Source organism: Lepisosteus oculatus, chromosome 10, assembly GCF_040954835.1.
Source record: "Lepisosteus oculatus isolate fLepOcu1 chromosome 10, fLepOcu1.hap2, whole genome shotgun sequence".
NCBI classification, from domain to species: Eukaryota; Metazoa; Chordata; class Actinopteri; order Semionotiformes; family Lepisosteidae; genus Lepisosteus; species Lepisosteus oculatus.
Window position 1 is genome coordinate 38,563,514 of NC_090705.1, and position 17,228 is coordinate 38,580,741.

General features: G+C 34.1%; 1 protein-coding gene across 2 annotated transcripts in view; it reads right to left on the reverse strand.

Annotated features, from left to right (window-relative positions):
* Positions 1 to 17,228, reverse strand: part of angpt1 (angiopoietin 1) — a 99,732-nt gene that overhangs the window by 30,608 nt on the left and 51,896 nt on the right. Inside the window, exons 2-6 of one of the 2 annotated variants that reach the window (XM_006635640.3) lie at positions 10,049 to 10,204; positions 9,578 to 9,699; positions 6,115 to 6,347; positions 1,617 to 1,747; positions 642 to 743 (exon numbers count right to left, since the gene is read on the reverse strand). In XM_006635640.3, the coding sequence (XP_006635703.2) occupies positions 642 to 743; positions 1,617 to 1,747; positions 6,115 to 6,347; positions 9,578 to 9,699; positions 10,049 to 10,204 (744 nt within the window). Of the gene's footprint in view, positions 1 to 641; positions 747 to 1,616; positions 1,748 to 6,114; positions 6,348 to 9,577; positions 9,700 to 10,048; positions 10,205 to 17,228 lie in introns of both variants that reach the window. The other variant, XM_015356828.2, reaches the window with a different exon arrangement.

Here is a 17,228-nt window from a genome sequence, read left to right on the forward strand (position 1 = left end):
ATGGATATCAACAGTAAAGTCCCAAACATGTACTTAATGGTGGCGTTTAATTGAACAGATACAAGAATACACTGAAACAGAAACCTGTCATCCTGTGTCATGAAATTTGCAATTTTGTGAAGGCTGGGTGGTAATATTTTGGCTTAATCTGATTCCTTAGTATCCAAGAGTGAGTTTCTCCATGATACAATAGAGGATATCCTGGCTACTGTGTATAAAATAGGATAGCTGATGTGTGTAATAAGATTGAAGCATACTGTATTATGTATTCTGGTTATACCTTTTTATTACAGAGCAATTTCTTAATATTTAATAAAGTTTTCAAGTCTCCTAAATCAGCAAATATAACCAACATTTAACCTGTGTAAAATGTTTACTATTTACAAATGATTCTTGTATTAGGAATGCACTTTGTAACATGCAGTACTACAAACTTTAAGCTTTCTAAACAAATGATAAATGAGCAGTCTTTTTCGATTTCTAATTTTACTAAGTGATCTGCTAGAGAATATTTCATTATAATGATGTAGTATATTTGTTAATTTCCTGTTAAATTTCCACAATGCACTATAATAACATTTAATCAGTATTTTGGCCAGGCCTTATCTTAATATAAGGGAAATTAATTCTCTCCATCTCACCATTTTGTACTCCTTCCAGGTCCTCTGGAAGTCTACACTGCCATCTTCCCTGCGTTGAATTACTGTCCAGCCCCCTCCTGCTGCCTCCATGTTACAATATACCTGCTGGGACAAAGAGCAAAACTGAGAAGCACAGATTTTCCCTTAGGTCTCTGTTGCGAACAAAATCTTGTTTATGAGAAACAAATTTAAAAATATAATGCCGATCACACTGTTATCTTTTTTAGGAAGATGGTGTTAATTTACATTAGTCTGAAAAAAACACATTTTGCACCGGATTTAACCACTGTGGAATTTTGTTAACTAGAAAAAGAAAACAACTTTATAGGGTCTGTTCCCTTGACCAGAAGTCAAAATCAATACTCTGTAAGCTTTCCATTATTAATGGGATCAATCACCCTTACCTGGATACGATAAAAATCAATAAGAGAGCTACAGGAACTTTCCCTGATCAAACTCTGCTGAGAACAGTAAGCATACTACAGTGATTAGGGAAGTCCTACTGACAGGAGACCTCCTGAAACTAGATTAGAAATGACTGCCAACATTCTGTGGTCTGGCAGTCGCTTGTGTCAATGAACACCTGTTGTTCATACAGGGTTGCCAGATATATTTCAGGCCTTAGATTAATCCCGAAAGAGCCAATAACTACCCCCAGACTGGCTGGACTCCAAAAGGTCACTGTGGCTTTCGGAAAAAAAAAATTAAATAGAAAATGCATGCAAAATGAGCATTTCAGTGAAAATGATATTTCAGAATTCTAAAAAAGAAAATTGCGCAGAATTCAACAGCAGACAATCGCATCGATGAGTCCAAAAATCGTTACAATGATACAAAAAATAATACATCAAATGTACACAAAATTAAAATCACACTGTCTTATTGAAACGACGTTAATTTCAGGGAAAACAAACCTCATTGATGAATGCTTAATTTCACTGCATTTTTGCAGCATCATTTAACACTCCAATTTACCTTCTTTGTCTCCAGCATGTTGTTGATATTGATTGAGTAGACTCCACTTTTGTTAAAACCAGCATGATAAATGTCAGCACAGTCTCTGTATCTCTTCTCTTCTTCTGTTCTTTTTGTGCTCCTTGGTACCACTGTTGAAAAACAAATGATATTTCAATTTATATTTTCAATGATATCACTGATATCCATAGTGAGGTTACCAAGCTCCTGCTTGTGTATCACTGTTTGAGTAGAGTGTATAAGTGTGAGGCTGCTATAAAGTTCACAGCAAACCAAGGCCTAGGGATTTAGAAAAACAAAAACTAAGAAAATTATTGTCATTCGGTTTTTAATTTAAAACAATATGAAGAATAAACATAACTTCACCTCCAGACTAAATAGGGTATCCTTTGATTTTTCACTGAAATATCTCAATGTGCACAGCATGCACATGGCAAAATGCACACAAAGTGTTGCAAATGCACATCTGACTAGTAAAACTGGTACTGTAATACAACAAGTGCAATGAAAATCTGTTTATCAGCTGTAAAATCTTTTAACTCAGAGCAAAGGGAATCACTAACGTTGACAGGACCTTAATACAACAGCTGTTAGTCTACATCCATCTGTGTATAATTATGGCTTCAGTATTTTGAAACTAAGCTAAGGACAAAATATTACAAGCTATAAATTTCAAGATCCTGTTATAACAAGTGGCTTATATTTACCTTGTGTGTCTCCGTTTTTTACATAGAAATTCTCTCTGATTTTTATAAGTTTGTTAATCTCAATGTCATAGGATTGTTTTTATTATTGAAACTGCTTATAAAGAGAGATATATCCAAAACTTGAAATATGTCAGCCTTGTTTAAATTGTTTGATACTTTATGATCTAGAGATTCCTTAAAGAATGCGGTAAGTATTGTTTTAAGGATTTTACAAGATATTGAGTGTCAATGACAAGAATTTAAAACAGTGTGGAGCTGTCAGAGTGTACCTTTGCATTGTGGAGTTTGATGACAAGGGCACAACTAAAATGTACAATGGATTCATTCAGATACATAAATTGTTTCAAGGCTTGGTGAAAGTTTTGAGTTAGAGCTAAACTGGATTTGTTGTAAAATACTGAAAAGAACCTGCATTTATTGTAGGTAATAATTTAATAATAGTAATAAAGACATGGCCCTACTGACCTTTCCAATGGTGAGCCTACAGTATATTCACTCTCTATTGAGCCCTTCTACGACAACCTACAGTTTGTCCTGGAAAACTTTCTCAGGACATTGGTCAGGTAATATCAGCTTCTACTGTCACTCAAAATATACCAAGAGGTTTTCAAATTTAGTATCAGAAGGCAAAATGTAACTTTAACGCATTTAAATAAGGTTCAGTTTAGCAATATTTTTAATATTTAACAAATATTAAAAGAAGAAAATACAATATATCAACTTATATAGTATAATATTTTCCCCTAGATTTCAGAGATTTTTCCATATAGAGTATGGAAAGTATGGAAAATGATATACTGTACATAATGATTTACATTTTTATATCAGCCTTAAAACTTCATTCAGTTATCATTTATGTTGGTTTTCATTATTCATCATTAATTCATATGTGTTTAGTGTTATTGTAAGTAATATCATTTGTTAAATCACTTTAAGTTAATCTTATAGTAACAATAAAAAACATGAAAATGACATAAATATGTTTATTATCTGGGTATATAGTAAGCAGTAAATTAGTATTATACCATTTCATAGTGACCGCTGTTAAAGCAGTATAGCAGAACCTTATACTGTTTTCCTCAAATGTGTTTCTCTTCTCTAATTTTTGTTACTGTAAATCATTTTAAAATATTAATTTGAGTGTTGCATGTCAAATAGAAATGTGCAACAGAAAACAAAAGCAACAGACTTGGTAGGAAGCATAACAGGATTTATAACAAAGCGGAAATGTAGATAATATATCAACAACTCCTTTGAGTGATTACAAAGAACTCAGAAAATGTATTTTTCAGATCATTTAATGAATTCACTAAGCCACTCCCAGAAATAGCAGTAAACCGTTTAGATCTCTTGAGGTTTGGGTAACTTGGTTGTTAATGTGATTAATGGGCTTTATTAGATCAGTAATCGAATATTCCAAAATATTGTGCAGCCAGAGAGGTAAAAGGTAAAGGTCAGTTGCCATTATTGTGAACAAGATTCATATGTGTTATTGAAGTTTTGGTAATAATTAAGTGAAAACTGCGGCAGTAATTTTCCTTAGCACTTCAAACGAACAAGAAAAATCATCATTCAACGCAAAACTGTCTTGAGAGAAAACATGAACTACATGCTTGCAAATGTTATGAAAGATGGGGATAGTTTGTATATCAAACATGGGACTGAATGATCTCAGGCTGTTTTTGGTATTCCCAGTATATTTTCTTTACATTGATTTAATATGTTATATTGTGTTATACAGTATACTGTACATATACAGTAGGTATATTTTTGTGTGGACAAGATGTAGAGACTGGTTATGATCCTGGCCTTGTAACTGAATGTGTTTAAACTTCATTTAAGGTTGAACAACATACTTCATGAATAATGGGTGACAATGTACATTGCTTTGGATGAAACATCACTCAGTGCATTCTGTAGGACTGAACCTACAGGAGCTAACTAAACTAATGCTATTAGTTTTTGTTGCCAGTGTATATTTGTTCATTTTAAATGAACTGTAAAGCAAAAACTGCTGTTTTTATTTAACCTGTTCATGTACTGTATGCTTTGTTTGAATATACACTTTTATGTAGAGAATTTACAGCATGGTCTCTTCTAGCCAATCAATTTTAAATAATACTATTCTTTTAAATACAATTCATTTACATCTAATTTAAAGTAGATATGCAATTACTCAGTATTTAGAAGACATTTTTCATCCAGAAGTTCAGTGTATTGTATCTGGGTAGAGGTGTGGTGATTATAGTTTAACACAACGATATGATGGCTACTTAAAATATCATTCACTTGAAAACTAAAACCACGAGGAACTTTTCTCTTTGAGGAATTTTGCATTGTTTTCAATGACAGTTACTGAAAGACACAATCAATATTTTAAATTCTATCAACTCACTGAAACATCATGCAAGGAGCATGTTACATAATTAACTTTATCAGACATCTTTCTCCCAGAGGCCCCAAAGTTGAAATCCAGAATGAAAAATTTTAGAAGGGATGAACTTGTGACCTTTGTACACCACACAGCTTGATGTTGCCATGTTGGAAATAATGACTGACCTCAAAGGGACAGTCACAATGTCTCATTTCACTCTCCCTACATTAAGTGAGCCATTCATCTTAAACTGTTCTTTTCAGTACATTGAACAGAAACTCTGCACTCTCGGACAAGCTCAGGCTGAACCGTGTCACCCGACAGGTTCTTATTTTACCTTAAGGGGGGTCTTCTCATTTTCCTGCCTTAGGGGAGTTTTAGAATTTCAGTTTCAATCGTATATTATGTTTTTTTGTGTTTTTAAATTATTTACTTGATCTACAAAGCAGTATAGAAAGGGTGCTAATGTTGAGGACTGGATATGTGTTTATTTGCATGTGATTGTCTACAGTATAATAGATAGAAACTGTGTCCATTTCCCTTACATTTTAAGACACCCAAAAAACCTAACACAATTTAAGAAGATTAATTAAGCTGTAAAACAGCTATATGATTGGCCAGACTTTTTCTGCTATTCAAATGAAGCCACTTTACTTCCAACCCTTATTAAATCACATGTGGCTAATGGACAGTGCGAATCAAATTGATGATAGTTTTAACTGCCCCTTACTGTTCAATTCCTGTTGCCTCTTGAGTTTAACTGGACAAAAAAGAAAATCCTCATTCCCACATGATCACCCATATAGGGAAACATGCATATTATGCCAGGATATGTTACAGTAGATGTAGCTATTGGTCCAATACAGTATAAGACCACAAAAATGTTTGTTGCTTCACAGGAACTTTTCAGATATTGCTCTGTAGGATATATAATATTAGTAAACCGCAGAGTAGATTTAAAATGCAACAAGATCAATTGAAATACTTTACTTTCAGGAATGTATAGAGCTATATAAACTGCTTTTAGGAATGGCTGCAGTGACACAGTATTTTGCCAGAAACTAACAGTAGGACAGTTGTATACTGATGTTTAAAATATCCTTATTAAGGTTAAGATTACTGACGAATACTAAGTATCACTAAGTCTGGCATTCAATCTGAAATACGCATGCCACATAAAATACAAAAAAGTGTCGTCTCGCACGGCACTAGTGTTTATGAATGGCTCTCAGTTCTTTTAATGGCATGTGTCACTGGAAGAGTGAAAGTAATTCCCGATAATGCCTGCTTATTTGGGAAACAGGAGACCTTTGCTGAAACATTCTTGGTTTTGTATGGGAAACGCAAATTGCACATTATGACCCGAGCTAGACCCTAGTCTGGCTCCTTCAAAGGAAACAAGGGAGCCATGCCTTACCTCCTTCTTTGGAGCAGAGGTTAACGAGGCCTTGGACTGTCTCCATGAGGTCTAACTGCTGCTTCTGCAGGATGCTGTTGTTCCCCGTGGCCTTGTTGAGCTGGTTTTCCAACTCCTGGATTATTTTACTCTGACGTCCCACCAAGTTCTGGAGACTGGCTTTCTCATTCCTCAGAACCTCCAGCTCCTCCTTGTGCCTGTCCTCCATCTCTAACATTTTGTTCTCCAGGAGGCTGAAAAGAGGTTATTTGTAGTGTCTTGTTTTTCTCTTCAATGATGGTACTAACAATTTGACTTCATATTCAAATACTTTTCAACCTTTTCTTTAGACATTTTATGTCTTTATGTCTTTACAAACCATGAATCTGCTTGGAAAGTGCATCTATTATTTTACCTCTAAGCAATAAACAAATAGCATGTTATCCATACTCGGAGATACATCAGTAGCACTTTAGTGGAGGCATTTCTGAATTAAATCACAAATTTGAGATACAATTTTAATAATTCATTCCTTTACAGAAAATGTGTAGGTTTTTCCTGAATGTAAGCTTTAGCGAAAATGTACACTCTGTAAAACACTACTTAAATTGAAAAAGTTGGGCATTTAATCACAAGTTTATTCACAGAGCAAATCATGAATGATTTACCATCATTATGATATGTTTTGTTTAAAGAAATGCCTGTTGTTCAAGGTAACAAAACGAAAAATATATTCATTAAAATGCTAAAAAACAAATAGGATTTAGTATGAGTTTGCTCAAGTGAAACAGGACAATTCTCATTATTAATCGTAGGGTTTCTCAGCACAAAACAGTTATTTTGTTAGAATACAAATATCTTCCATGTTTTTGGTCAAGTCACACAATCAAATAATATTTTTTTTTCTATACAAAGAACAATGTCTTTGTAATGCGTAAAGTTAAGATTCTGGCTATTAAAATGATTGTTCTTGTCATTTGAAGGGTTTTAATACTGAAGGAAGCATACGGTATGTCTCAATTTCTGCGAAACAAGAAACATGGTGCTTTGAATTAATAAATTAATCTCATTGCAAATAAATAGGTCTTAATGAAAGCAACCAATTTTTGCCTTTTCTAATTATACAGTACTTACGGTACATATTGATTTTCTCTTTGGTAGTACTTACAGAACATAATGTACTTATGTTCCAAGTAAAAAACTACAATACAAAAGCAATCTGATTTTAAAACAACATTTAAAAGTATTTGTTTTTCAAACAGGTGCCACGGGAATTTTATTACAATCTCAGCAGGGATTTTCTTTTGTTCTGTATGGAATGTCTCGAATAAGTGTAACACTTTACCAAAGGGCCATGCTTCTTTTCCAAACAAAACAAAATAAAAGCCAAAAAAAAAACAACAAAACTTGTATGCCAACTTCAGTTACAGCTGTATTTTCATTTTGTTTGGACAAATTATTGCACCAGAGGCAGATATATTGAACTTAAAATACTGCATTTTGCTAGACAATGGTATATTTTATATATTTATTTTATATAAATGTATTATAAATTGACAAAGATTTTTGTTATACCCGCCCAATCTGGAACAGCCAAAACAAACTCTGAGACCACACACAGGGGAGCATGAGGAGCTGTATGCAGACTCCTCAGGCAGACGCTACTTTGACTCATTTGTCTTTTGACATGTCACAGGAAAATCAGTCATTGCCTGAGTTTTGCCACTTGGGGAATCCTGGCCACAGACAGCTAGATAAGTGACCTAGGCCCTAACAACGTGCTTGCTCATGCTCCTCTGTTGCTTCAATCCTGGCAGCAGTAGGTTTGTAATGAGAAATTACTCTGCATGGGGATGCTCATTTGATATTATCTTTTGACATTAGACTTGACTGCGACTACACTACAAATCACATACTCCAACAGGCATTAAAAATGTAGAAAATGTTATTGTTTTAAAGTACGACATCTACGAATGCCCTCTCTTCTGATGTTCCTCTTTTATTATTATAAATTATATTTCAGATACTATTTTGTAGTACTTTTTTATTCTTTCTTATTTAATATTAATTTTTTCACATTCCTTTCTCATTCACACTAGTAACTCCTTTCTGTGTTGAACTTAATGAGGCACTTCCGATAGTCTTATCCCTGTGGCCAGGCCACCTTTCCCCTAGCCAAGTGGGTTAAAGTGAAACCTGTATCTCAAGTTGCTCATCCACTAAATGTCTTAATACTTGCAGTGTCTGTCCAGAGCTATTGAACCACTAAGCTCAGTCTCTTTCTGGGTTTGGAACATGCAGTGAAATGTAAATTAGACTGGAAAAGAGGGGGGAGGATAAGTATAACATTAATAATATCAGACATTTCAAGACAATTGTGCTACCAGGATTGTTGAACACTTCTTTCTAATAGGAAACGTAACATTCTTTGGGATTAACCAAATATAATCATCCTTCTCTGAACCATATGTATAGCTAGCAGAGTTGGGTGGAGATTTTAAAATGTAATCTATTACTATTACAAATTACTTGTGCTAGGGATTACTTTTAATTAAAAAGAAGCTGGGAAACATAATTTAAAAAAGGTATCAGTAACACTTATAATTACAATGTAATTACTATATAAAGTAATTAATTAGCTGTTAATACCCATTCTCCATACCTTCTTATTAATTAAAAAAAAGTAATCGATTGTAACTGTCCCCAACACCGGTCACTGGGAGAGTACCTTGACATCCTTTCTTCCTGAAAGTACTGCACGAATGAACAAGTTGTGGAATGGAGCTCACAGCTGCTAACATCATTTTCAAAGATGCAGCTCTGAGGTGAATTTCAGAATCAAGTGATCACAATTTCATAAAATGTTGTACAAACAGCTTGATTAATCTGGCAAAAATAACTTATATTATCTAATCGTCACTAGGCATTTATGTCGCCAAATATTATGTGTAATGCTATGGCAACTAAAATTAAGCTAATCTATCTTATTTTCCCCCTACACAGGCCAGGTTTACAAAGAAACATATAGATGTGATGATTAGATGCTCATCAATATAATCCATTCTTTTCTGTAAGTGCCAAAACTGTCAGTTTCCTTGTTCAATTTATTCATTTTATTTGTACAGATGATAGAAGTTTTTATTCATTTAATCAGTGTTGATAACAGCTTTATCATCCATTTAAAGTCTTGCATTAAATCAAACCAATGATCTAATTTAAGATTTTGTGCGTATTCTGAACCATATTCTTACTTTTTTTTCTTCCACATCTTAGCATACAGTGTAAGAGAACTAGTGATAACATGATAATTGCAATTTGACAAACTAAACCTTTCTGTTACTATTTTGAAAATGCTAAAAACTTATTTTTACAAAATACAACCCATCCATATTTTAATTTAAATGGTTAAGTCTTGGAAAATAATATATTTATATATATCTATATATATAAAATGGGATAAGGGCACAAGATGAACTAATTGTACCTGTTTTTTTCATGTAGGTTGCTGATTTCATTTGTCTGTAGCAGTAACTTATTTTCCAGCTTCTTTGTTGACAACGAATTCTCTAGCAATTGAATCTCCAGTCTAGAAGTCTGATTTAAAACCTGTCAAAACACATGAAAGGGAATAAAAATAGCCCCCATTGCATTTATGGATCACAAAAATACAAAATTACATAGATATTACAGTGTGGTAGCCCCAAATGGCTTTCTAAACAAATACTAAGGGTGACATCAACAAACTGAATGAAAGTTAATCAGAAAATATGAACAACTCCAAAAATATACAGTTAATTTTGTCTAGGAAAGCTTTTTCTAAATGTTTTTTATGATGAATGTGTAATTGAACAAATATTTTCCTTGGACCTTTCAGTCAAAATCCTTTCTGCTTTTGGGTCGTTAAATGTGAAATAGCTGAATAAATGGAGTGTGGAATGTGTCCTTGGGGACATACCTGCATCTCAACATCTGTCAGTTTACGTGTCTGCTCTGCTGTCTGGCTTAGCAGACTGGTCCCAATTTCCAGCATGGTAGCTGTGTGGTTGTGGACCGCATTCTGCTGTAGCTGTGCCATCTCTGTCTTCATGTTCTCCTGAATGTAGTTTTCAATCTGTAAAATCAGGCATATGTACGCACTTTAGACATGGTAAGGACCTCCTTTGACATATACTATTTCCCTGTAAAGGCAAGATAAGTGTACCATCTACATCTCTCACAAAACGCAAAATTGTTTTACATCATTAACAAGTGGATGCAAGAGTATCCAAACAATCACATTCTCAATTGGTGTGGTGTTAGTCATGATTCTGCTACCAGATACATTCTGTAAACTAACTGATATTCCCCCAGGAAAAACAGTTTTCCCGATTGATCCAGGGCCACGTAGCTATACACCAAATGACAATCAATTGTTAACTTCCAATGTGTGTCAAATTAACTCTAAACCCATAATAAGAAAAGTTAAAAATGATATATGAAGAAGGTACTGTGCAGTATGCCATGACTGCACAGAAAATACAGCATACAGGTTTTAAAATGTAAGGCCCCATTTAAATTCTATACACTTTTATATTATGTAAACTATACAAAGTCTGGAGAAAATAATGGAAAAAAGCTTCCTTACAATTTGACAAGCATATTCAATATCACTTGGAATTGGCTAAAACAAATGAACAGCAATAACAACAAAATGTCCACAAACTAGAAAAAGGCAAAGGATTTATGTAATTTACAGTGGAGGAATCTAGTACCATGAATTTGGCAATTATTTTATTGATTCAGTAACACATCCATTATTTGTTATTGCCTGGATAGTTTAAGGGAAGTGCATGGAGATTTAACAAGAGGCATAAAAGTGTAATGGAGGTGTTTTCTGTTAAGAACAAGTGCATGCCAGTACAGTAACTGTGAACATTTGTGATACATGTTAATATTTTTAAATAAATAAACCCATCCTATTCATAGGAACTGTTTAAATTTTAAAAGGACAGCTTTCCCCATCCTTTGACAAAACACATCATGATGAGACTTTGGGGAATACAGAACAGCCAATTAGCAAATGAATGATTAGTCCTTTAATTTCTGAGTTGAATTTGAACTCAGTCATTCCTCAGGGGCAATATAAAATTTTACATCACAGCACAATAATATGCCAGTTTCACAGCATGCCACCCAGGGTTTGAAGGGAGTGTTTAAGCATGTAGCTGAAAACAGATGTAAGTAATTCGCTAAAGAACAAAAGGAGACAGATGCTGAATATTCAGCAAGACAACTCCATAGGCGAAACTTCATATCTTTCAGCAGCATGGCTGACACTGCCACACAGAACTGTCACCAAAACCAATGAAGTTAAAAATGGGAGAAAAGAATTATGATTCATTTACTTCACTAACGTACAGTACAAATACTTTGTCTTTTCTAACATTCCAAACATACCTGGAAAACAGTGTGATTAGCCACAGATTAATATAAATATATATTTTTTTATTTGCCACTGCAGAAGAAGATGATAAATTTACTACAATATTGTATGCCTTGAAACAATTTTCAGATTTAAGTTAAAAACACAGAAAGGTTATTTAGACAAATCCATTGTTATTTAGACAACCTGCATTATTAACAGTTTTATTTTTAATTATAATTAATGCTTCTGATGCAAAATTGGGTGAATATGATCTGTGGTTTATGGTCCAATCAAAACAAGGTATATCTCTTATCTTATGCCTGCACATTGCACCATTATGACTTATTATACACAACCATTATAACACTATAATGGTTTATCAAACTGAAAATTAGTTTATCAAAATAACATCTCTAAAATACTACATTTATTAAAATCTGCATATTTTTTAATAATTTAAAATGAAAGATGGTTATCCCCATGTCTGTTAGAAATTATTACAGGCAGTAGACATTTAGGATAATTGAGTGTTTGCACTGAGATTTAGTTTATTGAGTAAGCAAAAAATAGTGCAAATAATAGGTGAATGTTCAGATTGAGGTGTTATTAGTGGTGTACTAGGACCACTGCTCTTCTTAATTTATATAAGTGATTTACAGTATATTTTGATATACTGTAGTTAGTGCAGTAAATCAGTCTGATTATCAAATTAGGGGAATTAACAAACTATATAGAAGCAGAAAATTCAAGGCTGTGAAAACACATCTGGAAGATTGTTAAATGTAGCAAAGAGTTATGTGTACAGGCGGCAAACACATAAACTATCAATACAGATAGAAGAGGCTACTTACAGTGTGAAAAAGCCTTAGATGTTTATGTTGACACATCACTTACAATGTGGGGAAGCAATGGAAGGTATTTAAATCAAGCAATGTTATGCTGAATTTATACAATATTCTAGTAAGGCCTCATTTAGAAAATGTGCAATTATGGTCACCATGTTATAGAAATATTGCTGCTATGGAATCAGTCCAGGGAAGAGCAACCAGATACTGTACCATACCAGGCCTAAATGGAATGACCTACACTGACTGACTAAAGGAACTGAACCTTTTGGTATTAGAGAGAGGATAACAAGGTAACTTGATCCAGATATCTCAAGTCCTCAAATGTATAGACAAAGTCAACCCTGGACTATGGACTTCTTCAGAATGAAAAGGGAAATACCAACCAGAGGACACAGACAGGAACTACAAACTAGAGTCTTTGCAATAGGGCTCAGTCTTGTTGTGCTCTTCTCCATAGTGATTTATTGAATTGGAAATCCTATTCTTTGTATTTCCCCAAGTTGTGATTGATCCGCTCCACACGTTAATGAAGCCCTTGTTTCAGCATGGGGTGAAACATTAACCATGCACACTTTCCTCTGGAGACATGCAGTTTTCCAAATCATCTGACAGTTTTCACACTGTGAATCCCATAGTTCCTGTAAAGTCGAATCAAAATTGTTTGGAGGGATGGTGCTGTTCTCACTTGCATTACAAAAAAATGTGCCTGGCAAGTCCCAGGAGTCACTATTGCAAGTCAAGTCTAGGATAGGCTTCCCACCTCAAGACCACCCAGTCCACATGGCTCTCAGCCAACTGGACAGTACCACTTGTGGAACTGCAACTTTGAGATGTCACTACGTGTTTTGAAAGATAGCTCAACACTCAATATTTTATATTACCACACTGCACCTTTATTATTTTTACTGTCAAACCCATTTAAAATCTAGTTTACAGCTGTCATAAAACTGCAGAGTTTCAGACATCTAGGACATATTCTCAAGCAGAAAGAAAAAACTAACAGTACAGCTATAAGATCTAATCTGTTTTGCAAACAAAATGTACTAGGGTCATCAAAAAAAGACAAAATTATGAATAATTTGATTCAGATACACATAATATCTTATATCCATTTATTAGAGCTACAGGTTTATTTTCTCACATTTTTTTTGTTAGATTGGGCATTTGGTCTAAAACTGTTGAAAAGAATAAGCTCTATGGCGCTTAAAAGTACTGGATCTGCACTATATATGCATCCATCCATTTCTTCCCTCACTGTTTTATCCAGTTCAGGGTTGCGGGGGTGCTGGAGTCTATCCCAGCAAATAACAATGCCATTATATCACAGAACATATAAATACACAGACACGGACACACTCACATCAGCCAGCAGCCATATCACCCTGCAACTCACAACTGGCAACCCACTGAAGCTCAGCAGGCGTGAGCCTGGCCAGTACTTGGAACTGAAGGCGCTGTCCTTCGGATGAAACGTAAAACTGAGATACCGACTCTCTTTGGTTAGTAAAAATCCTAGGGTATTTTACAAAAAGAGTAGGGGTGTTACATATCACTCCAATCATAGCCTCCTAATAGTCCCCATCCATTGGCTCACTTTGCTCTCCATCGCATCATACATGTGGGGTTACACATTGGTGGAGGGAAGTCCCCATTACCTGTAAAGCGCTATTAGTGGAGTGTCCAGAAAAGTACTATATACTGTAAGTGTAAAGAATTATTATTATCAGTGCCAGTTTTCTCAGAAGCCAATTACCCTACCAGTTTTCTTTTGACTGTGAGAGGAAACTGGAGTACCCAGTGAAAAACCCACGTTAACATTGGGAGAATAAACAATCTCCGTGCTAACCACCATGCCTTCCTATAAAGATACATTTGCTGTATGTTTAAATGTTTTGAAAGAAATGACTATATTAGGGAAATACATTTCAATTAATCCAAATGTTGCATGGATCATTTGTGCACCTTTTTGGCCTTGATAAATAAGGTTGTCGAATTAATACAATAGGACAAGTAAAGGTTTATTCCATGCTGAAAAGAGAAGAAACACAATATTTCGTTTGTGGAGCCTTCTTCGGGTGTAAAGGTTTTTGCAGCCTACGCATGCTGACGCAGCAGTAAAAGAAATAAGTCAAGGAATTAAGTAGATGCAAATGTACTGTAGTTTATATTAATTATGATCTCATTCAAGTCAGATTTCTGACCTCCAGTTTAATAAAACTGTTAGTGAGTCAAGGTTACAAGCAGATCGTTTAAATAATTAAATTTTAAATCCTCAACAACAGCACTTTTAAACTACTAACATATCATCAATGAGAGAGGTGTTATCACTGGCTGAATGATCTTAGTTTGTTGTTTTTTAATGTATCACTCTTTAGTGTTTCATTAAGGTTTTCCTTTTCTAAAATATGGGCGTATTGTATTATAAATTTTCCTTCGAAAATGCAGTAAAGTTTCCTCCTATGTATGTCGTACTTAACAAAGCAGTTACGATTATCTGAAGCCAGAGATTTCATTTGATCTTTAGAACATTTGCCAGTGTGCTTTGAATATTGTCGGTCCATTTTTGATGAACTATGCAATGTAGATTGCTTGGCAGAAAAAATGGCATCATGCAGAGTCTACATGCTGAGATTTTGTTCAAATCTTATGAGTTTAACCCACTTGTTGGCCCAGAATTCAGGGTGTGGTTTTCATAAGTATGTTGAAAGTAAGCAATTGTGACAGCAATGAATTCTTGACTATTTATGTCTGGACAGACCTACAAAAAAAAAGTCAATAAAGATCTATTACAAATTTAACATACACTATGTCTGACCCTGGTAGGTTATCAGATGGATCTTTAAAATCAGAAGTAAATGGGTTGGACTGGGCAGACATCAGTATCTCATACAGTACTTACCAATAAATCAATCCTATCATAACCCGGAATCAATTGACCCAAATCAACATTTTTATACTATATGATTCTGAGTTTTCTCTTCCATGTTTGATCTTGTTTCTCCACTTGTGTGAAACTCATCTTGTCTTTCACCACCCAGTGAAGCACTACAGATTAAGACACTATGGGTATTTCTTAGTGTCCTTTTGGGGTATCTGTGGATTAAGGCACATTAAGATCTCATGGAGTTCAGCCATTTACTGTATACTGTAGGAGATGGCACTAAGTTCTGTCCATTGTCAGATTGTAGCTCCTGGATAACTGACAAAGAAAAAGTGGAAAGAGACTTAATTGTTGCAAATAATGTTATATAAATGTCGCGCACTTTAGATAAAATCAGGGTTTGGAGTCCATACAATACATCTTCTAATTGCCAAACCATGAGCTCTGATACAATCTAGACGAAATCGCACTGCACACATACAAGGATAATTTTTGAAGCCTATCCCTTGCTCCGTTTCCCTAAACTGCTTTAACTCCACCACGGCCTTTTGGCTTTTCTCACTTTCTGCCTTAGACTCAAAAACTTTACATCAGGCTTGAGCATCACCCATTGTAGTCAGTATATTTAACACCACAATGTACTGTACTATAATGAGAAAATAAATCGATTATTATAATGTATCATATTAAAAAAAGATAAATTAATATTTACAAAAATAACCACAAAACAAAACAAAAATGCGCATAAACACTTTGTAAAAAGACATTTGTAAGTTTGAATTTTGCCCAGAGTGTCATCCCAGACAGATTTCTGACTCACCATTCTAAGAATTCAGTATGAAGAACATAAAAACACCAAATTCTCTATTCAAAAGAAGACCACTTTTTTCCAGATTTTTTTAAAGGCAAATGTAGACTCCGCCATATCATTCAAATTATATATTTAGAATAGCCGATTCTTTTAATATGATAGTGTTATCCTTGTACTTACGCATTAAATCCAACTTGTATTTATGAAGTCACCTTGGATAAGGACATTAGCTAAGCAAATAAACTAATAAAAGTACTCATTTCAAGTATGTTTTTTCGGCCATAATGATTAACAGAAAGAAATAACACTCTTAAAAAAATTGGTACCAAACTAAATAAATACACTGGCTTATGACTGTAGTATGTGTAGTATGTTTTTTCTGTTACTTGTTGATTTCAAATACCAATAGATTCACTTAAAGTGATTGAGTAAAAACAGAAAAATATTTTATGGAAACAGTCTGAAGTCTAGAAGGAATATTATTTTACCTTTTATTATATGATTTAAGATACATTTGAGACTTACAAAAACATATATAAAATTTATTTAATATGGAGAACCTTCAAAGGCTATTATTATAAACAGCTTGTGAAACATACGAAAGGGATTTGTATTATCGTCTTCATCAATATCAGGAAGTTACTTTGTCAACCAATATTTTGATGTGGGATTTTTAGAAATAAGACGAAAGGCATTTCTAAAATATTAGTGAGGTACACTGCTTTCAATCTGCAATATTTATCGCTCTTTGTACATTAAGACAATACAAGCAATTATTATGATCTAATGGGAATCAGTCTGACTCATATTTAACATTCACGACTATCATAAATGGAAAGTACCAAGGAGAACCAAGGGCATACAAACATGCTTTGTGCTTTTAAAATACATATTTGCAAGCCATAAAACTATTTAGTGTGGGTGTCATGCTGTTTTGCCAACCAAAACCTTTTTTTCTCAGAATGAGCAAGTTGCTTTATATATTTTCAGAAACAATGACTAAAATGGAAAATAAACTGAGTTTAGTGTATTTTTAGAAGAAATATTGATTCCTTTTTTATTAGCTTCAGAAAGTAAAGTAAAATGCCACACTGGAATTTGAACACTAAACTAGAACAAAGAGTGTCTCAGGTTCATCAGGGGATGAAATTAAATATTAATGTAAACTGAGCTGTGTTTTTCTTATAACTC